The following is a 23,532-nucleotide window of genomic DNA, read 5'->3' as shown; positions in this document are numbered from 1 at the left end:
GGTGCTGTTTTTAAAATGACACCACAGCTGTTGCTTGTACTGAGTTGTTTTATTTTTTATTCGTTTAGACTTCCACTTCCTTTAAATGAATCCCAATGTAATGATTGGTATATTTTATCCCTCAAATGGTTCACATACTGTATGTTCCCAGGTAAACCGGCACAATAATATAATATAATCCACTACTTTAAATTCTGCAGCGATGAGCTGAACTGATGTGGCAAGAGATTGTATAAATACCAGGTATAATATGATATTTATGTTACGCTGCAGTCTTATCAGGCAGAATAGGTTAGGTATTTGCTATTGCTTTTTTCCATGTTTGAAATATGCCACAATTGGAACAGCCGGCTGAATCTGTTGCAGATTTATAAACTGGCGCAGACACCAGGTGTTCCACATGAGGAGAAAGCCCCTCGTCACACAGGTCAAAGATCAACCAAGTAATGACGTGTTTTACCCTCCAATTTTACTTCTCATTCTTATGTCTCCCGAAGAATTCAGAGGAATAAAAACACAGAGGAAAGCGGTTTCCTCCAGGGAAAAAGCTCTTCTAGGTTTTGCTGTTTTCCTTTTTATTGATGACATATCTGCTTTATAGGTTATGGTTCAGTAGTCCTGAAATATGTTGCAGATTTACATAAAGTACCACTTCAACATTTGCTTAAAGACAAAATAATGTTTTTTATAATTTTGAAGAAACACATTTTTTTAAAATCACGGTTCAGGAAATGTTTGAAATGCCAGAGTGGTACCGTGATAGTATTTTGTTTATTGTCTCTTATGTGCAAATTATTGAAAGGTTATTCATCCTTAAGTGGTGAGTGATCTGATAAATTGTCTCAGGAATCTGCAGTGAAAGTGAATCTAATCAGATAACACAGTTGAATAACAGTGTTTGCAAAAAAAAGCCTCCACATCTGACCACCTCAATTTCACAAAACATGAAGAAAACAATGAAACGTGTGACTCATACTTCTGTTTGTTTCCAGACAATTGGATATAAGACAATTATTTTCAAAGAGCTTGAGGTAGTGAGAGCTAATTTACATCTCAAGTAAATGCTATTGTATTTTTGTCCCTGGTCCAGCCGCCGCCGCAGAGGCCTCATCACTGTCAACAAAGTGCCACGGGATCAGATGGGAAAGAAAATTGAGCTGTTTTGTCAGATATGGCCTTATTACTGCCACTTTCCATTCGCACATACTTGAGAGTGAATTGGAGCCACCGTCTCGACGCGCACCGCATAGAATCAAAGGTGTGTTTCTGAAGTATGGAATAAGGACTGTGTTAATCCCAGCTGAAGTGGAGAGCCTGTATGGAGTGACAGCACGCATCTATCACTTGCGGGCCGCGCTTCAAGGGCGTGTTCTCACGAACATGTCGCCTATGTGTGTGTGTGTCTGCGTTACATCAGGTGGCAGCCCTCCATCGGTTTGATCGCAACTGATTTATACGATGAATGGATTGTTGTAGCAGTTATTAGTTGCCCTCAGTATAGAGGAGAGGACAAGGTTATCGAAACAAAGCCATGAGCTACTGAAGGTCTGTGTCTCTGCACACATTGATGCTCTTATATTCTCTGTTTTGCTCATTAATGGCTGCGCCGCTTGGAGGAGCCACTGCTGGGTTTCAGATCATGCTTCAGGTCAGCGGGTTGAGGGACTCCACTGCCTCGGTCTAATTTCTGTCCACACCGAGAGGCAGTCCTGCTTTAAAAGTGGCTCCTCTGTGATCTTAAAGCTGCAATCAGCGGCCAAAATGCTATGAGGTGATCGATAGCGTAATGATTTGTGAGAATTGAAGGAACTCTGTCAGGTGGAAAAACCCACTTCATTCGATGTCGGAAAATACAGGACTGATAATTAGATGGCACATGGGAAGCTTTTAGTGGGCATCAAACAACTGTCGCTGCCGATTTACTCCACAAAACACCTTGATGTGCCATCTAATGGCTTGTAATTTATTTCATTTTGAAGAATTTAAGAGGGAGCTTTGCAGCAGCTATTACTGATTTGTTTACTGATTCTCTTCCGTTTACGATTCAGCATCAAAGCCTGAAAACTAACGCTCAGACATATAATCTGGTCTCCAAATTATTAGGCTTGAACAAATTGAACAAAAACCGTTCTTGATGAATTCAGTCTACACTGATCTGCCTCCCAAAGAAAAGACGAGTGACTGGCTATTCCAACAAAACCGCACCGCCTGCTCATCCCGGCTGATTGAATGGCTACAATAAAAGGCTGAGATACTTTTGAGCGATTATTCAATAAGCAGCTGTGGGAGCTCAACAAGTGAAAAGAGACGTTCCACACGGCGGCTGAAATGTGGGGAGTATTGGACAGCCGTGACCTTCCGCTGCTTTGTGAGAGGGAGCCGTGGCTCAGCTAATTTTTTCGCTCCCTCGCCTAATGTGCTCACACAGGATAAACTCTCATCAGTCAGCTAAAGATGGCAGGAAGTTAATTGAAAGAGCCATCAGAAGGGGAAGGGGGGTGGGTATCAAAAGGAGTGGCGTGAGCGGCGGGCAGTTCTCATATCTGGATCTGTGGCGGGGGATTTGCTGGACGAATCGCGCCTCGTGTGACTAATGCTGGTGCCCGGACAAAAATCAACCCCCTGCAGTGTCACGGTAGGCACATGGCCCGCGACTCTGATCTCCTGCACAAGCTGAGACACACAAATAAGAGCCACACTTTTCCCTTCAAAGCAGCACCAGCCGCCAAATCAGTTCGAATGCACTTTCCCCTGCTGTAGCAGACCGGCAGGTCTTGGAAAGTAAAAAGTCAGTAATCTCTGGTTTTGTACCAAAGACAGTTTGGTGCCATTGACTGCTTGAGTCTGAAAACAGGTGTCATACAGCGCACAGTACCATGAACAGTCTTTACAAGCCCAGTTAGATATACTGTTCAGTCACAGTCCATGCCTTCTGTTTTGAGTATTTACATGTGGAAATCTTTGTTTTTGTTTTATTTGATCTTGTTCGTGCAGCTCTTAGGAGCATTGACAAGGTGAATGATGACACCGTCTGGCCGAGACGAGGGGTCTGATCATGTTTTTCCCACCTTTTCTCCCTTTTTGTCCCCTTTGGTTTAGAGACATGCCTCCTTTTCACCTTTCTCTAAATTTGACTTGTTCTTTCAAGGCGGAATTTCTTCACATTCTTTTTGAAGCATCAGCAGATTTTGGACGCCAGACCCACGCCACACAGACCAGGAGAGATGGAAAGAAAAACAGTTTGCTCCTTTCACCTGCTTTTACTTAATTTAGAAACGATAGGCCTTTGGTTTACTTTCCGCTTGAAAGGTTCTTTTCAAGTTGCTGTTGCTGTATTTTTAATTCTTTAATGAATTCAGCATCCTCTATCCAGGCTTTTTACTTTGGTTTCAGCATTGGTCTGCATGTAAGATTGTGCCATTGTGGATTATCTGTGGCACTTCAGTGTGCTTTCCCATGATCACAACTGATCGACTGCAGCACCGTCCCTAAAGCCCAAACTTTCTGTTATAGAGATGGCAACCTGAATGGATTCATACCTTTTCTTCACTGCCAGTCAGTGTCATTTTGCCAAGTCTCCAGCTTCAAGAACTAATTTCCACACTGATCATGGCCGTGAATTTTAATAAGTACCTGCTACTGAAAGGGCAGCATACTGACTCGGATCCAGGCAGGTATTGAATGTAAACAGCAAAGCCACTTTTAGGAAAGTCTCCCTCTGTCAATTAGAATTCCCTCCACATTGCCACTCTGCGTTGAGTGGCACACACAAGAGTGGAACAGCTTTGACTGATTAATAGCTGTTTACTGCTTCCAAACTGCAGTCTAGACAAATTCAAAATAATTGACTGGGTTTTCCAGGCCGGCGCCGCTGCAGTGCAAGTGCAGCTGTGAAGGATGTTTCAAGAACAGCACAGCTGGGAAGGTGGGGAGGACCTATTTACTGCAGGGCAGTCTTATATATCAGATAAAATATTTCTATACCTTATACATCGCTATTATAGTGATCAATTCAGACAGCACTTGCAGAAAATACATATTGCAAGATAGAATGTTAAAAAAAAAAAAATCTGAAACTATGCGTTGAGAAAAATGTGCTTGTTGGTTGCGGTTAAGGATGGCAGTGAATATAACACTGTAGCTGGGTTTGGGCGATGAGCTGAGGTCAAGGCTGTGGTTTACCCTCAGGTTATTTTGCGCTCCGTGTGCATGATTATCCGTCTCATGAGCCTTATGCCTTATTACACCAAGATTTTTGTCTTGTTGCATTTTGCACAGTCCTAATTAGTTGCTGCGATTGTGAGATTCAGGCGAAACAAATTATTTATTACAAATGAAACATAATCTTATGCGCATACGGGACGTGCATGCTTGGTGTTGGTGCACGTCTGTCCCGTGTAGCTGGTATGTGCACGTCGAAAATATTTTTAATGATCAAAGACAGTTATTTCTCCTGAAGGCAGGCTCATATTAAGCCTGGGTAACATGAGGTGACCCCGTTCGCCTCCTCTCCTGTGTCCTCTCCTCTCCTCCAGCTCGGCCTGTTTTTCTGTCTGTGGTAATTAAAAGGCCATCCTGTCACTCCACATGTAGTTAGTGAGAATGGGCCTGTGCTGAAGGGCCAGACTAGAGGATAACGTCTGACCCGTATGGCCGGACTTTCATTCAGAGTACATCCAGGTCGGCAAATAGGCCGAGGTTTGTTGTTGTTTCTCGGCTCATGGACCATGAAAGCAACGGATTACAGAGTAAATGGCGAGTGACATGCATCTTTATGTATCGGTTTGGATGAGACGGGCTGCGAAAATGGAATTGTTTGGCTGTGTATCGCAAAGACAGAAGTCGTACAAACAAAGCTCTGATGGAGGTATTATTATGATTCAGAAAGTGCACTTAAACACAAAACATTTCCAATGTATAGACGGAAAGATGGGAGGAGCCAGGAAAAAAGGGGGCGTTCCTTTTGATGCATCTCGCTGGAAATGACAGGAGTGCAAAAGCACAAATAGAACTGTCTAGCTATGAATCTATAAAATAAAAGGCTGAGATACTTTTGAGCGATTATTCAATAAGGAATCGGTGAGAGAGTGGAGGGGGTGGGGGTGGTGTTGGTGGGGGTTCTGGGTTATTAAGCCTGGTAAACAGCATATGGTTGGTAACTCTGGCTGTTAATTCACTGACCTTTTACCTTTTACACTCCTAATGCATCCTAATGCAGTCAGTGGATCGCAGCATGCCTCTTTTCTTAGCCACACACACACACACACACATACACACAGCCATGTACCTTGCTCCTTGTTCACACATGCATACACATGCACACACAAATACCTGGTTGTCTGGGAGATCGAGGCTTCAGTACTGTGAAACCGTAAAGCCCCTGGACGTTGAAAGAACTGCAGATTGTTGAAAAACTGCCGTATTACCCCAAGATAATAAACTAATTATGTTAGGAGTGAATAATTTATATGCAGAGTATTTTGATAAAACCCTAATGGAAAGCAACGTTGAGCCTTGTTTGAAGAGTGACTGATTCACATAAAAATCCCAACGTGTGAGATGTATTCTCTCTCCTCTTTCTTTCTTCCTGTAGGACCTTCTTTTATTGGCCCTGTGTCACTGAGGCCTGCCGGAGGCGGCCCGCATCATGCAAAAGAATGACCGGTCCGGGGACGGCAGCCAGCAGGACAGTGTAAGTAAACATTTGCCTCTTTATATTTGGAGTTTCAGTGTCTACAGCACCTCTCCATCTTGTCCTTTCTGTGGCTTCACCAGATGACAACGCCTTCCCGATCGATACAAATGAAAAAAAGAGTCCTTAGTGTTGTTGAAAAAAATTCCAGAGTCTAGTCAGAAGTGTTCTCTTGTGAATCCTGACCTTTTGTTCTCTTGGAATTGATTTCAGTTGGAATGTTTTATTAATGTTAATTTAATTAGGTCAATCTTCGTGCAGGAAAGCCCCCCCCCCGACCTCTGCTGTCCCCCTTAAGGCTCAGATATGCTCCACGCTAAATACACAGACGGTGATGGACGGATCGTCCTGTGCTGCTTCATTACATGTTTTTACAGTTTTTCACAATTGCTAAAACACTAAACCCCATTGCCTGAACCAAACTCTCAGTGGCCTAAACTCATTTTTCGAATCAAACACTCTTTTGGCATAAACTTAAACACTGTTCAGGTCCTATGCTCAATTTGCAAAACCCATCTGCTCTTTTTTGCAAAACCTTAGACACATTCTCAGTCACTAAACACAATTCACAACATTTTTGCAAAATTGTAATCACTGGCAGCAAAATGTGAACACAACTCCAACACAGCTGTCATCTTTTACACACAACAACTCAAAATTGAACACACATATTTCTAATGATGTGATCAGACCAAGAGCGCACAGAGACAAGATGCTGGAGACTGAATCTCCATGACCATGACCATGCAGTAGTGTGCGGTAACACTTTACTTGAAGCCCCTCTTTATAACACATTATAAGTAGTTATAAACACTAATACATGATCACAATGCTTTATAACTCACTATACAGCAGTATACAGCATAGGATTAAGGTTAGGGTTAGGGTTAGGGTTAGGGTTAGGGTTTGGTCCTGGCATTGTGATCATCTATGAATGTTTATAACTACAGCTACACATGTTATAATGGCATTATAATACTTTATGAATGTACTTATAATGTGTTATGCAGGGGGGCTTCAAGTAAAGTGTTACCTAGTGTGCTTTTGTTATGTATTTATTTTTTGTTATGACTGTGAATTTAGATATCACTTTGATTTAGATGCTTTTTTTTCTTCCTAAATGCATTTCCAATATGTAAAATAAAAATTTTCTGTGCACTACACACTCTGAAAACTGCTGGTTACTGTAAAAATAACCCACATTGGGTGGAATTGCTGACCCAGCGCTGGGTCCAAAAGGGACCGAGCCAATGCTGGGTTATTTCTACCCAGCTGTTTGGGCTGAAGAGTTGACCCTGATGCTGGGTCAAGATTTATCAGCAGGTCTGGGAAGGTTACTTTACTGTAAAAATGTAAACCCTTAGAATTCAGAAACACTTGCCCTCTGCCATGCAAGGCTGTCAAACCCTCCACTGGAGGCCAGCTGGGACTCAGTGCAGTTCACTGACATGTCGAGGAAAAGATTTGAACTAACAACCTCACAACTACAAGATAACCACTCTACCCACTAATCCACAGCCACACATCCATAGGGAGAGGGATGTCTCATATGTCTTTTCCTTCTTAGCCATTTCAGTAATCTTCTGTGAGAACACAGGACTCCAGTTTTCTGTTGCGTTTGTTGCCAGAAGTCTCCAGATGCAAGAAGGAGAAGGAGTTGCAGGAGTGTTCAAAATGGTGATTTTGTTCAAATCATCAACTCACTCTGCTGGGTCGACACAATTCATCTAATTTGGGGTAAAAGTGACTCAATCTGCACAAAATCTAGGGCTACCCAGGAAATGGGTTGGGAAAAGAACCCAGCAGGTTTAAGAGTGAGGACTGCTTGCTGTGTCCTCAGTTATTTCATGTAGTGTCTAATGAACGATCTGAGGTGAGCATGTTTCTACCTGCTGTGTGTAAGATCTGAACGCATAGTGTGGTTTTGATCACGAGAGAACTGGTTTTGAGGTGATAATTCGGTTTTGACAGAAATGTCTGAGGTTTTTGTGAATGCAGTGTGGATTTTTGGATTTGTGTTTAAGGTTTTGAGAAAATGGATGGAGTTTTCAAGAAATGTGTTTTAGCAATTGTGAAAAACTGTAAGGAGCTTTACAGATAAATACCATACATGAGGGTTTCTGTAGTTCAGTTGGTACAGCAGCTCATCACTCAATCACGAGGTTGCAAGTTCAGTCACTTGCTCAAGTGTTTACACCATCTCCACTGTCATCCCAGCTGACTGTAAGTCGCCTCTGACACGATGTGTGCAAGCTGTCTGTCACCCACCAATATTTATCTGGATTTAATAGGATTCCGGGAAATCCGAAATTCAAAGAAAGGAAAATGAACACAGGTCAAAGTCACCGCGTTCAACTAGAGATGGTGCTTGGACAGAACAGCAGCAGATACTATCAGCCTGATCCTCACATGCATGAAGAGGATATTCAATCTCACTGTAAGGCTGTTGACCTTGAGTTGAAGTTCAAATCTGGGTCCTCTCTGGAAGCTTCGGGCTGACATCAGAGAGGAAATGCACTGAATATGCAGATGGAAAAAGGGAAAAAAAAAACAAGGCTGTTGGGACTATGAGTCAAAATATAAATGACAGTTTTTCTACTGAGGAAGAAAAAAATCTATTTCTATTCCCGCTGTAAATTTGCCACACTGTTCACGTTTCATTTAGAATCGTAGTGAAAAATGAGATGGAAAATGAAAACGACTTTAGGTATCCTTTGTCTTAGTTTATGTAACATACCTATCCTATTACTCAGGTTGAAATATAAAAGAAAAACTGTATTCCACATTGTTGAACGTACAATGTGAGGCAGATACTGATAAGATAGTTATGTGTGGGAAACCCAGAGGTTAACAGTTAGTTTGAAAAACCTGCACGAACGGCTGCTCAGGATTCAGGAGATGGCACTGAAGCAGAAAATGAGAAGTCCAATTGGTAGAACACTAAAAGGTATAACATAAATGCTACAGGTCGTTCAGAAAATAGAAAGCAACGGCAAAAAGTGAACTTTTAAAACGGATTAAAACCACTTCCAGTGTAACGAAAGCTGACTGATGATTCACATTTTGTACCTCTGAGAGAGCCGTGAAACAATATTACTAAATGAAAAAATGTCCTGGAGAAATTTCATTGAATGTTTTATTTTTTTTTTTTACTTTCTCATTTTTATGGTAGGACGACTCAACAGTTTTGATTGTTACTGTAGCTGTGAGATAAGCTGAGGTCTGGGCGGCGAGATGAGGGATAGCCGGTGCCCAATGTGCCTTTGATTAATGTCTTCATCAATCGAGACAGAGTGAAGAGAGCAGGTCACCGGGTAAGAGAGGAGAGCAAGAGAGTGGGTGGGACACCGGGAGAGGACAGGTAATTAGAGTGAAGTGAGGAGAGCTCGCCGGCTGTGGGGTCAAGACGGGGAGTAAATGTGCAAAAAAAACAAAAACAAACGGGCGGCGGCAGAGACGCTCCCTTCTCATCCGGAGGGGGATGTTGAGGTAGAGCAGGGACACAGTATGCGCTGATGAATACGTTTCCCGAGACTCTCGGGGGCCGTCCAATCAGGCGGCGCCATTGATGAATAGTTATGAGTCACCTTATCAGCATCACCATGGTTACGCAGATGTGACTGTGGCCCTGTGAGCGTGATGAGGGAATAGAAATGGGCCAAACGCTGCTCCTTCTCCCTTCCCGCGCACATCTTGATCGCCAATTAGAGCCCGGCAGGGGAGCATCCAGGCCATGTGTTTGTGTCGATGGCGAGGTAAACGGGTTCTGAGTGAGGTGAATGGACAAAGCGAGGTGGCGGAGAAGACGGTTAGAGATTTAACACACGGGAAAGGGTGGCGCGGAGGAGGCAGATCTGAATGCAATTATTAGACGACTTAAAGACAGATTAATCACATTAAAGCCATTTGGCGCTTGGTGTACGCAGCCAATGGCTCGCTGGATGATGAGAGGGGAAGCGGATGACAAGAGATTTAATGAAAACTGTGTCAAATTAGATGAAACTGGAAGGAAATATCAGGAAATCGTGAGAGAAGTGGAAAAGTGACTGAAGGATGAGTGGGACAGAATACAGCTGCAGCAGATAAAAATAAAAGGAAACGGACAACTATACTGTATAATGGAATAAAAGGCTGGGACGGCGCGCTGTGATTTCTATGATTCCTCGTGTCTTTTGCTGACAGCTCACAAAAAGCAGTGTGTCTCATGTCAGATGATCTATTGGCAACAACTAGTAAAAAGTCTTTACTGTAACCCTAAACAGTCATTGAGCCTTTATAGAGCCCCACTTAAACACCTGAAAGACAAAAAAAAAAAAAAAAAAAAAAATTGCTAAAACTTTATTTGAAGCCCCCCTGTGTAACACATTATAAGTACATTTATAAAGTCTTATAATGCCATTATAACACGTGTAGCTATAGTTATAAACATTCATAAATGATCACAATGCCAGGACCTAACCCTAACCTTAACCCTAACCCTATGCTGCATAGTAAGTTATAAAGCATTGTGATCATTTATGAGTGTTTATAACTACTTATAATGTGTTATACCGGGTGCTTCAAGCTGTAGCGGAGCCAGAGTTGGGGCAAGGGGGCGGTCGCTCCAGGGCCCATAAGGTCATAGGGCCCAGTTTCATGTGATGTGTTCACATTTACTCGTAAATAAATTGTTATAATAAAATGTGCAGTGTGTGCGAGAAGGTATACGCATATGATTGTGGGCTCCAATTTGCCAATTCTTATATTACGACTGTCCATGAATGCATCAGAGCTGCAAACTAGCGCTGATTGGCTGTGCGGCATGAACCAAGTTTTTTCTTTTGCACTTGATCTGAACTCTCTGGAGGGAAGTTAAACAGTATGCTAAACACTATGCTAGCCGCTAGCGGTACTACCCAAAACCTAACATCGGAGCCATTGGTGAGTCAGTGAAGCCTTCCAAAATATTATCTTTATCAGAATGCTGTGGTCTTAAACACCTGCCTATTTGAATGTGCCTTGTGTTGCTCTCAACTATAAGAGACCGCCGAGTCTTTTTTTTTTCTAATATACGTGAATTCCAAAAGATATAGATAGCTGTGTCTATATCTATCTGAACAGATTGTGTCATTTCAGACCAGCTGTGTTCATTTTATATTTAACCTGTATCAAAGATGGTACAGATTTTGCCCGTGACTTTTTATCTGAACTTTCAGCACCATGGACAGCGGACGCTCGGAGATTGACAGCTGTCAGGCTGCATTTGTGTGTGTGTGTGTGTGTGTGTGTGTGTGTGTGTGTGTGTGTATGTGTGTGTGTGTGTGTGTGTGTGTGTTCTTGTATTTCTATCCTTGTCGGGGCCAAATGTCCCCACAAGGATAGCAAAACGTGGAACGACGTGCCTTGTGGGGACCTTTTTCCGGTCCTAAGTAGGAGAAACAGTGTTTTCTTGACCATGTTGTTGTTACTGAAAAAAGTAAAAGTGCAAAAACATTTCTTTAGGGTTAGGCTTTGTTGTGGTGTGGGTTAGGGTTAGGGTAAGGGTCAGGGTTAGGGTTTGGTCCTGGCATTGTGATCATCTATGAATGTTTATAACTATAGCTACACATGTTATAATGGCATTATAATACTTTATGAATGTACTTATAATGTGTTATGCAGGGGGGCTTCAAGTAAAGTGTTACCGAAACAGGAAAATAATGATGATAGCATTGTCACTATCTCAGCTCAAGCTGGAATCTGACTGTTTCTTTTTCTCTTCCAATCCACGTTGGACTAATGTTTTTACTCGCTGGAGCATTTTATCGCATCACACATATTAGAGGTCACCGACTTAATAAACCCGATAACAGCGATCTTCTTATCACTGATTTGTCTGGCCGACCGCAAGCAACGCAAATTGTTTTTCGGCTGTCGCTTATCTGCGTATTCATTTATTTATTTATGAGGAAGCGGAGCGTTCTACTGCATATTTCAAACATGTAATTAGATTAGCAGGTCCCTACAAAGGGGATGTACTCAATTACTCAGTGATATTTTATCTCTTTTCCCTCTTGCCCGCCATCAGTTGGCTGGTGAGAATTGGTTTTCTCCGTCTGCTCTGTCCACCCATCAGCCTGTTCTGTTGTCTTTGCTGAGCTTAAATATTGCTTAATCATCTGCGAGCAAGGGCACAAAGTTAGCCGGGCTTCGGATTTTGTTTTCTACAGGTGTGTAAAGACACATTACACCTGCTCGCCGTTCTCATTTCACGGCCAGTTGACTGCGTTCAGAGCGTGATTAATCTTGCATGAGGTGTTTGGCGGCGCGCTCGCTTTGGATGCGGGGCCGATGCATGACGAGCGGCGCCGAAACCCCCCGTTAAGGGAGGTTTGACACGTGGGGGGGATGCACGGTGTGATGAATCTGTCACCTTGTTAGAGTCACACTTCATCCAGATTCGATTCGTGGATGATACATAAGCCGTGTTTCCTCCTCACAAAACCATACTGGGTTTCCCACTTTATCTCTCTGTATGACAACACACTGACCCCGACCCTCTGCACAGATAAGGAAACTCACAGAAATGTGATACGAGTCTCAGGTTACGTCAAGCCATCAGCCACATCTCATCTCATCTCAACATTTGTTGCAAAGTTAACGATCTTCATCGCATTTATTTGTATAAAGACCACTGGTTACTGGGCGATACCTGAACCTGAGGAAGACTGGGTTTTGTCCCTGCCAGACATAATATTCTCTTGCCTCAGGCTGCGAGATAGGGGCTCCTCGAAACAAATTGATTCATCTCCCCCACCTTCAGTATCACTCAGCACTACTGTGACTCTCTTATCGCATGCCCTGCTTGTTTTTACCCTGTAATCTCTTCTTATATCTCATTTTTCTGTTTTATTGCTGAGATAAATAACAGTCTGCGTGATAGACCATTGTAATGTCCTGATTTTTTATTCTCCCTTTACAACCTACTGTTATAGCTTCATAATTCAAGTTTGTCCTCTTCTTACATTTTCGCATGCATATATTTTTTTGATGCATGCACTGTGACTGTCGCTGATAATTTATGCAGCCCAATTAGTAATGCAACCAAACTGAGAGGCGCTGTCACTTTGAGCTAGAAAAGGGAATAAAAAAACACCGTGGCTGCATTTCTGCCTTGAACGTCTAAGAATAGGAAGACAATCTGCATAACAGTGGCAGCAGATCCGGAGCAGACACAGCGAAGGCAAGGTGTTTGCTAGCCGCTCGCAACTGAAGGTATAGCAGGAAGAATATTTCACTGTGTTATTAGTCAGATGTAGTGCAGCTGCACTCGATATTTCACACACTGAATGTGTGATGAAACCAATGTTTTTTGATGATTGATGGAATCTTGGCTGTTTAAAGATTCATGAAGATCTAAACCATTTATTGCTACTGTCAGAGAGAAAAACAAATTTTTAGATAAAGAACACAATAGAGCATCAAGCGCTCACTATTATTTCTCCCTTTCTCTCTCTTATCTCAACGTAAATCCTGGAAATCTCACGCTGCTGGTGAAAGGGTGTAAAAATAGGTGCAGCGCGTGTGAAAACATAGAAGGTGGTGAAGTGACTGTTGCTCAATGTTAATTAATTGCTTTGACAATGCCTCTCTTTGCACCTTTGTTTGGAAAGAAAATGCTTTCACATGAGATTCTCGATGTAGAGAGGCTTCAGTGAAAATGGAATTAAAACAGTCTAAACAGAAAATCACTCTTCATTCAGGATCTCCGAGACCTGCTGTAAGCAGACACGTTGCTATGATCAAGCAATCAATTCCTATTGTACTTCACTTCATCTCTCAGATGCCTCAAAACATTATGTATTTGTTGACAGTCTAACTGAGAAATTGACTGTGCGCGACTTTGTAAATTGTAAAGTAAGCAGGGAGAAAAGAGATGCAATTTAATGTCTACAGCGAAAAAAAAAATATCTCAAATGTGCATCAAGGGAAAAAAAGAAAAAAACATGAAGATCTGACAGACCATACTCATGAGTCACGTGCAGGTGCACCAGCATCTGGAGATCGTGTGCAGAAATGGTTACTTTGTAGTTAATAACACGTTGCCTCCTGATGCTACGCCGCCGTCCGCCTGTCCCTCCACCCTGACGACATTAAATATGCCGTGAAGCTGTGATCACCGAGTCCTGAAGAAGATGTAGTGAGCTAATTTTTATTGCCCTACAGGGTACTGCGTTTTACAGCTACACAAACCGGTGAAAAACACACACAGTGCCTGTTGTAAATACCAGTTCTTCTCATCACGGAGCAAAAATATAAACCTGTTTTCTTGCAGTGACCCTTCATGTACCAAGGAGCTGTGCAACTGAGATGTAACTGGAGAGCAGCATAAACCAAGGATAACGCTTTTCTCTAATAAATCAGGTCATACAGGAAGTCTTATTTTCTGAGTTGGCGTTAGGCAGGTGCAAGAGGGCAAGGAAACAAAAGGAAACTACTGGACGTTTGTGAGTCTCTAGAATGAGCAGCTTCCTTCCCGGTTTGTTTTAAATGTTTTAATGAATCTGAAATGCCGGATGCTGAAGACAATTGGCAACAGTGAGCAACTCCTAATGTCCTAAAATACAAAAGCAAGAGAAAGAATTGGGGTTTTGGACTGGACATGATTTCAAACACATGTCTACCGATACAAGGTCGTACTGCTGACAATGCTCATGAGTGCAAAAAAGCTAATGGCAAATAAATTTCTTGCAGAAATCGAACAGAGGAATAAGTTGATGCCTATACCGTATCTGCAGAGAACTGCAGTTTATACCAAGAAAAATACGATACTGAGACGTCTCAAGATATTGGCAGCTTTCATAGTTCTTAAATGGATAAAACCTGGAAAGAGGTTTACTCCTCATGCTGAACGCCCCGCCAAATGGGGCAATCAGGAAAGAAGGACCTTGGTATGAGAGATGACCAGAACCCAGCGTTCGTGCTGGCTGACCTCCAAAGATCACACAGATAGATGGCAGAACATTCCACAAGGACAGACACCGCTGGCCTGACGGACTCCAGTGAAAGACACAAGAGATCCTGTTTGGAGTTTACACCCGGCCTGAAGCACACAGCTCAAACAGTACAGGAGCAACTTGGGGACAACCTTGAGGATGTCCTCGAGAGGCCCAATCAGAGCTCTGACTTGAACCCACTTAAGATTGTGGAGAGGAACCTCAAAATGGCTGCTCCAGACTGTAAGCCTCCACTTCGACAGAGCTTGGGAGCATCTGCTGAGAAGAAAGGGAAAAAAAAAATCCTCATTTCCAGGTGTGAAAAGCAGGTCGTGTCATAAACAAAAAGACTTGTGATTCAGACAAAATGACTCAACAGAATACTAAGTGTTTTATGCAAATTACATTTTCCAGTTCTTTTTAATGCTCCCTTTCAATTATGAGGTAATGTATGTGACAATAGGAATCAATCATTTATCATCATTGTATGTAAACATACAAATAAATTTAGGCACAAAGCAAAAGATGGCTGTAAATCAGGAAAAAGAATGTACAAAATAATTTCAATGGCCAACACTAAATCTAGGGAAAAAGGCAACCAATGAATTGGTCAGTGACTAACCTGGATGCACACCTGAAAACAGAAGACAATAATACAGAATAGGACACAAGGGTGAATTAAGACACTAGATTTAAGGAGTATGCACGCCACAAGCAGTGAAAGTGAAACCAGACATAAACTGTGACACATAAAGTGCAACACACGGACATGTAAAACTGTTCTAAATACACCTGTGTATCATCAGATAGATATGAGCTTGCTGTGGAGTTTTTCTGATGAGGTGGTTTACTACACTTCTCAAAATACGAATCTTTTCTTAATCTTCTTTTCCGTCTCCCGGGACTTTACCTCGCTTTGTGTTCTTCTTTCCACTTCTCTCGTTGCCACTGGGCTTTACCCAGAATCCATTTATGCTTCATTCTCTGATTAAATCAATTTCTGAATTCAGAGTGGAGAGATGAATGATGGCACTGACAATGAAAGGTTGCACATATTGAGTATAATGCAAGGCTGCCCTGTGGCTCCACTCTGTGATGGCGCATTCCTGTGTTTGTTGCTTACCCTTGAAGCACTTGGAGATCACTGATATTTTGCTACGTTGCTTATGGAAAAAGCGCTTGGCTGAGATTATGGAGCGTTATTGCTCCTGCGACTTGATTCAAAGGTTTTTCTTTTTTCCCAGAATCCTATCATAGACCCCGAATCAGCCTCTTTGATGTTTGAGTGTAAAATTATGTTGGATATACACTTTTAACAGACTGCCGTCAGAGTTTGAAAGGGTGATGAGGTTTCGATTCTAAGAGGAAAAGTTAAAAAACACTTTTCAGAGTGCCTCAGGTATTGCTCAGGGTCTCTCAGCAGATGGTGTTGGGGGATGAAGCAGCAGAGAAGTAAAGAAACCTGCAAAGAGAATAGACAGTTCTAGATTTATTTTTTGTATGCGTGCAGCAGCATTGTTTTGAAATGTGAAAATACCTAATGCCATACAACACAGGATCCCGTCCATATGCTGTTGAAAGTGTTTGTACTCTGCATCTCAACGCGAGGCCCAACCCATTTTCCCCTCCTTCATAATCTCTCAAAAGGTCAACAGAGAAAAAAGGGCTAATTAAAAATTCAGTTTCGAAAATGGATGGGCTTCCTGTTAGCTTTGGTCTAATTGACATGAATTAATTCATAAATCATGCACACGAGAGGGAGCAACTTTTAAAGCTCGCCGTGTGAGGCGGTTTGATCCCCGGCGTTGTGGCTTGGAAACGGAGTGACACGGCAAACAGAATTACCCTCCTGTTTGATGTGCTGCACAACCATTAAATGTGCAACAGTAGAAGGGCTCCATATCATCCAGCTTCATCGCAAAGTCTGTTGTACAAGAGGACTGAATTTGCATTTGGGGGATAAAGAATTAAAAAAAAAAAAAGAGAGAGAAGGCGGCTGCCTCTAATTCCTGATATAAATAAATGAGCGCTGCATGTGGGAGAAATACCTCAATGGACCTGATATTGAATGACCTGCATATCTGAAAAGCCTCACAGCAAGCGTTTTCAGCCAAGGCCGCATTCCAGTCCACACGCATAGCTGCTGTGTCCACAACAAAGTAGTAGTTTAATTGTGCCGCTTTGTCCCCAAAGAAACTATTGCGCATTGTTTCCAGAGATTTCAACAGGCTGTAACTTCTCCTGACTTGCCGGTGTCATCAAAATATCCTCAGGCTGTTGGAATAAACTTTTTCCCAACCTATCTGTCCCCCGCAGTAATGCTCCTCCATCGGGATATGACCCATTTTGCATCGATTCCTCTACTCCCTCCACCAACAAAACTGATTCAAGTGGATTAAGTATTTTTTCAACATGACAAAAGGAGGCTGTCACTGTGACACCGGGCTGATATACGCGCAGACCCCTAGTGTCACTTGAGCTATTAAAAATAGACAATCTTTATTGGAAAGTAGCATACTGATGAGGTTAGTTTTGTTTTTTCTTTTAACCCGTTTGGCCCGACGGACCCGGTACCGGGTCCAACATTTTTACGCTCCACTTCAACATGTGTAAAAAGTGACTAAAATGCTGTGAGGATGTTTTCTTTCAATTGTGTCTCAAACAATAAGCCTTAATCTCACTAACTGAATGCTCAAACTGCACTTTGATGACCGAGTGTTTGATTTATAACAACTTTAAAATTCGTATGCAACATTTCGACACGCCCCCCTCACCCGCACCTGCCGACACAAAACGCTACAGAACGCACGGTCCGTCTGCTCCATCCCAACATATTTGGTATCTTGTAAAACTAGAAAAGCTGCTCTTTAAGATGACACCAGGCAGAATCTTCTCTGAGCCGACCAGCTCCCGTCAGCGGCAAAACAAACCAAAAACTGATCTTCACATTTCACAGCCAGCACCTCAGATTGCATGATTCTCACACACTTCATTGCCAAATCTCAAAGCTATTCACACAAAACACAACATATTTTATTTCCTTACCGTTTTGTGGTCATTTTCCACCTATCCAGGCTCTCCTCTGACCAAAATTGACTTCATAATCCTCTAGCGAAGTGAAAGAGCGTCGTGCGCCACAATGTTTATATGCTGCCTCATGTCGCCATCTTGTGGGCTCGTCGTTCACCCTGGGAGCTCAAATCACGTTTGTTGATGTTCTACGTCTCGCGAGCTTTCCAACGATATGTTACACGTGACTGGGGGCTCATCCAGCTGGGAGACAGCTTCAAACATAACCCCACGAGCGCCGCCGCCATCTTGGATCGCAGGTGCGCCGGTGCGCACTGCAGAGTGAGACGCACGCGGATGGCAATTAGTGATTGTTTCTGATATATTTGGCAATTTTTTAATTCTGAAACATGCACATTTATCTTCATTGAGCTTTTTTACAGCTAATTGTACGTTGTTTTTGTTTTTTTCTTGATGCGCATTTTGCAGATATTATTGTTTACATATTTCAAAGGGTATAATTTTTTGTTTTCTCAGTGATATAATTGGCTATTTTTGTATTGATTATATTGTTACAAATATATTTCAGTTGGAAGCTAAATGTTATGGTTCAGCCATGTATAAAAATGTATTTCATACTGTGCACAATACTGTGCACAATTATAAGTTTCTCCACAAAAACTATGCAGATTCTGATAATATAGTGGCTAAATGTCAGAACCAAAGGGTCCTTTGTATATATACAGACCCTTGTAGTGGAAATTAAAGGTATTTTAAAGTCAGATTCCTTTCAAAGAAAGAAAAAAAACACTTAGTGTAGTTTGGCACAGGGTGGTCTCCAAGTGGCCAAATGGAGGGTTCGCCTGGTACTATCCAAACTGAACCCTATAAAATCTATGTGCTTTGTGCTATTCTCATGAAACTTGGTACAGTTGTAGTCAAGGAGCTACTGAATACAGCCAGTGGCATCATTATAGCTGTCTTCATTGTCATCATGGAGTTTTTCAATGTGGAATCTGAAAAAAAATTCGGTGAAGGTAAAAATTTCATTTTTTTCCTCTACTTTATCAAAATTTTCTCAGGCATGTTAAAATTCACAGTGTTTCTGACACTGGAACTATATTCTGTAAGGTCTTAGCTATCAATTGAGACCAAGATTATGCATATTGTCCAAATAATGGTGGAGATATTGTTGATTTAAAATGGAGGAAGCAAATGCAACATTGATGAAAAACTGACCTTACTTCCAAATGCCATCCCAGGGATGAATATTTAACCATCTATTGATTACATAACGACCATGTGGGAAGTTTTAGGAAGGGAGGTTTTAATCGTGAATTGACTTCATTCTCTTCCCTGAACATCACCGTTTGTCAAACTTCTGTTCAGAGGTGTAAGAATCATACCTGATGATAGTATTTGTCATGTTTTGTGATACGATATCAGATGTCATAAACACTGTACTGACATATAAAGAATTGCATACATTCATGTTTTCCAATGAATAAGAAAAACAATCAGCCTTTCAAATCAGATTTGATGCAAATTTTTGGCATTGGTACAGCAATTCAATTTCCATCTATTTATCTGCTTTATAAGCATTGTAACAGAATATATTGCACTACAGCTCATGTATTGCCAGTGTTTTCCTTATTCCTGTACCTTCTGAAATAAGAAAGCAACTATCAGCATGCCGTGATGTTACCTGGAGAAAAGCAGAGTAACGCAAAAGTGCTTACTTTTTTTTGGAGGGGGGTGTGATATGCACATGAACCCTCACGGTGTAAGATGTCAGAAAACTGAATAGTCAAGTTAAAAACAGATTCACTTTAATTTGCTCAGCATTTACCAAAATAAATCCATGACTACGCTTTGCTTATTGAATGAAAGGCCGTCTGCAGATTCTGAATATTAAGGCCACTCGTTCTAAAACAAGTAAACTTGACCAGCAGACAGCTTAGCGTATGAAGAGCGGAGAGTCACAGCAGACCAATTAACCTTTTACTGATCCCACTCATCATAAAGAGGTGCTCCAGGCATCAAGAGAGACAGCACAAGTGAGTGAAAATGAAGGACTGTTCGCATAATCACTATATAGTAACACACACACACACACACACACACACACACACACACACACACACACACACACACACACACACACACACACACACACACACACTGAAGTGTTTGTACCTGCCTCTCATGTCAAACTCTTGATCTTTTGATGAGACTAAAATCACTGTTGCATTAGTCAGTGTAATGTTCTCAGGTTTAGCAGTTAGAATTTAAATCTATCACAATAGGAATGTTCCTTTAGTACCTGACATTAGCTGAACGTGAATTTTAATCAATACTTTTCTCACTGATCTAAAAAAAGAAAAGACACGTTTTGATCATGGTGTGTTCAGGGACAACCTTTTCCGTTATTTTCCTGAAACCTTCACTTCCTGCAAAGTTAAATGAAAGCAGGTCTTGCGAGGTCATCGCCCTAATGAGCCGCTTTATCTTCTCCGGCCAGGCAGTATCACGGTCGTCTGTGGGTAAGTTAATATTCAGATTCTTGAGATGAATGTGTGTGTGTGTTTTTCTGGTGGAGGGATTGCATGTTTCCCACATGCCATCTTGTTTTCAGTTTTTAGATAAAAGCACAGTCGAGCCATGTCAGTGTTGACATCCTTCCAACTTGTTGCCATGCTGGCTTATTAAAAGTGTGGCCTGCAGGAGCTCTGCCACGCAGTGCTGCCAGGTCTGAGAAGCAGAAGCAAACAAGATCGACAAGAAAACTTTGGTGCCATCCACAAGCACGCACTCTTCTTCTTGATGTTTTCCGGAGTTGTTATTGTTGTTTACACTCTGCTAACACAGTGCTGGGATGATGGAGGCAGGCGGCCACTGGACTCGGATGTCACATTGTGTACCAAAGTCTAAATCTGGCTGAAGCCAATTATTTAAACTTTTTTTTTAAACAAATTTTTAACCAGGGCTGGGGAAGTTAAACGTCTTATTAATGCATTAACTAATCGCACAATTTGAAAAGGTTGGATCATGTTTCAATATGATAACTTCGAGATAAAGATTCGGATCATTTTGAATAAAATCATGACTGAGTCAGTAATGACTATAAGAACATAAACTGCAATTGACTGAGGCAGAAGTGTGCTGCTATAAAGCATAACATAATTATAACAGGATAATAACACCTTATGCCATTACAAGAATAACAGTGAAAGAGTGATGGACCTTTACATAGCTTATTTAGTGCCAGTTGTCTCTAAATGTAGTGCCTGAACTATTCATAGTTAATGGTGACTGCATTTCATTGACTCATTACATCCATCATCTGTTTTCCCTTCAGCATGCTGAGCAGCGAGGGTTAATCATATCGACTCGCCGTTCCCCCTCTGTAAGCCTCTGTGTACGGAAATGAGTCTAATGCTGGTAATTATGTAGGAATGAAAGGCTCACTGGCTTTGTGAATGAAGATTGGCATCTAGATGGATGTAGTCGTGGACGGCGAGAGGGGAATTGGACGGTTCATCAGCACGACAGAGAGAGGTGAGGCAGAGGAGTCACGACAAAGCGTGGAGCGAAGACCCGCATACACACCGGAGTCAGAGCTGCCAGGGTTTTTTCTTGGTCTAATAGTGACATACAATGCTGTAAGGGGCAGCGAATTGCTCTAACTGCCAGGAAAATTCATTTGTTTGCGGTTGGAGGGAGAACAGGTGTTGTTATCCAGCAGCTTGCCCCGGGCCCTGCATGCACCACTGAGTACCTCAACCTGAGCACAGCAAATCAATCCACTGTATGAAAATCTGCAGCCCACAGAAAGCCACAGCAAGGAAGAGTGAGAATTCCTTTCATTGTGCTGCTATGTCGCGATCATGAGTAAGACCTGTTACTGGATCAGCTTGACAAGCGCCCCGTGGCTCGGATCAGGGAAAAGAAATCCAAAACTGAAATGTTCTGAAATTGTTATTTTCATTTTCATAATAGTTAGATCAGCATAAACATGGAGTGGTTAGCATTCCCATCATCCCCGTTTTGAATAGCTTGAGCTTTGTGGCCTTTCTATGTGGAGTTTGCATGTTCTTAACCGGTACAGGCGTGGAATTGTGTTCTAGTTTTCTTCCACAAACCCAAAACATGCATTCAAAGTGAATTCAGTGGCTCTAAAATTGCAGATAGGTGTGAATGCGAGCGTACTAACAATGCCCTGTGAAACAGAGTTGGATCAAATGGTGTGAATGATGCATTTTTTCATTTAGAGAACAAAGTCAGCTGATACGAGTTCATGAATTTTCTATGTCATGTCAGAATTGATTATGTGGAAGATTACGGTTGTTCAATTATATATAGCTGCATTATGCAAATTCAGAGTAAAGCTTTGTTTAATCTTTTCAGCCTATAATAACTGCATACACACACACACACACAAATCTGAGGTTTCCTGTTCTCCTCGGGCACTGGAGTTTTCTTTCTTCATGTATATCAGGATCGATGTGACTCTAAAACCGTCTTCAGGTGTGATGCTGGTATATCTGGCCGTGTGGCGGATTGACGACCCGTCCAGGAGCTGACCCTACCCTTCACTCGCCAACGTAACCTGTGATCCCGGCTCGGACAGAAGGTGGATGGATGAATGACAACAAACACCAGCCTGCGATATTTATAGGCATGGCACTGTCAAAACTCTATCCTAGATTTTATGATCGATTGGTTCAAGTCCTCTCAGTCTCATAATGTAGAGCATGTAAAATAGCTGTGCTGAATGTAAATGTTATGATTTGACCCTTCCTTGTTACTCATGCAGAACAAAAGCTCCTCGTGCTCTGCGGCGAGATTAATGGCACAGAATTGGCCTTAATTCATCATGCTGTCTCGCTAGCTCACCTTGTAGGTGTGAGCCTGAGTGTGCCCTGAATCAAAGATGGTCCTGGAGCCACTCGATAAACAAATAAGTGATTGCCCTCTTGTCATCCTGGAGTAAGGTGAAAACAGAGAGCAGCACATCACTGAACTGCTGTTCATCACAGGCTTCTGATCAGAATGTCTTCATTATCGTGTTGAAAAATAGCGGTTTGTGTTCACCACAAAAGAAAATCCGGCCTTACATAATTAACACTGAGGCTTGCAATCATGGATTGATGGTTGTTTTCTTTTCTTTTCTTTTTTTTTTTTTTTTTTTGGGAATTAGTTTTATATTAGTTTTAGCACAGGAGAACTTAACTTTGCAGCAGACATGCATTTATTTATTTTCCAAAGAAAAGGCATTGCCAGTGGCATGGCCACAGCACAGTCACCTTTTCTGATAACCACTTTAAGGTGCATTGACCAACCGATGTGTTCCTTCAGGATAGCATGTTACTGTAAAATGAGTTTCTGTTCTCCCACACTGGCCTTGGTTCACACATGCAGTCTCAGCTAACAGATGACTTTTCCCCCCCTGCTGACACCCTTCTTGGTCTCATTCCCCTCCTCCTCAGCTGACCTATTGTCTTGTGTCATTTTACTCTGAGCTTCCTGTTCTTCTCAAGTCAGTGATTTTCTATTCGAACCTTTGTTACATTCAATAGCGCTTCACATTAATTATTGCTTACCTCCTTGACTCTTAATGTTTTATTGTATTTTGATCATCGTGTCAGCATCGTCTCATCTATCTTACATCTGTCTGATTTTTCTCACTGATGTGGATATCAATCATTAGTACTTATTGTGTGATCTCTGTTGTATACTGCATTATGCTGGATGTAACTAATACCCAGCATGTATTCAGTGTATAATTAAGGAGGCTCTAGACAGCAAGAATAGAACATGATTCGAATAATATTGTACCTAATGAATATTCAACCACATAAAGCCAATTTCTCTCCC

The 23,532-nt window shown here is 41.9% G+C and overlaps 1 protein-coding gene across 1 annotated transcript in view; it reads left to right on the top strand.

Annotated features, from left to right (window-relative positions):
* pde4d (phosphodiesterase 4D, cAMP-specific) overlaps window positions 1-23,532 on the top strand; it is a 182,525-nt gene that overhangs the window by 20,385 nt on the left and 138,608 nt on the right. The window contains exon 2 of the mRNA XM_030105016.1: window positions 5,594-5,692. Within this exon, the coding sequence (XP_029960876.1) occupies window positions 5,648-5,692 (45 nt within the window). The 5' untranslated portion in view covers window positions 5,594-5,647. The remainder of the gene's footprint in view (window positions 1-5,593; window positions 5,693-23,532) is intronic.

The sequence above is a fragment of the Salarias fasciatus genome, chromosome 12 (assembly GCF_902148845.1).
Source record: "Salarias fasciatus chromosome 12, fSalaFa1.1, whole genome shotgun sequence".
NCBI lineage: Eukaryota > Metazoa > Chordata > Actinopteri > Blenniiformes > Blenniidae > Salarias > Salarias fasciatus.
This window is presented reverse-complemented; position numbering and strand designations above follow the sequence as displayed.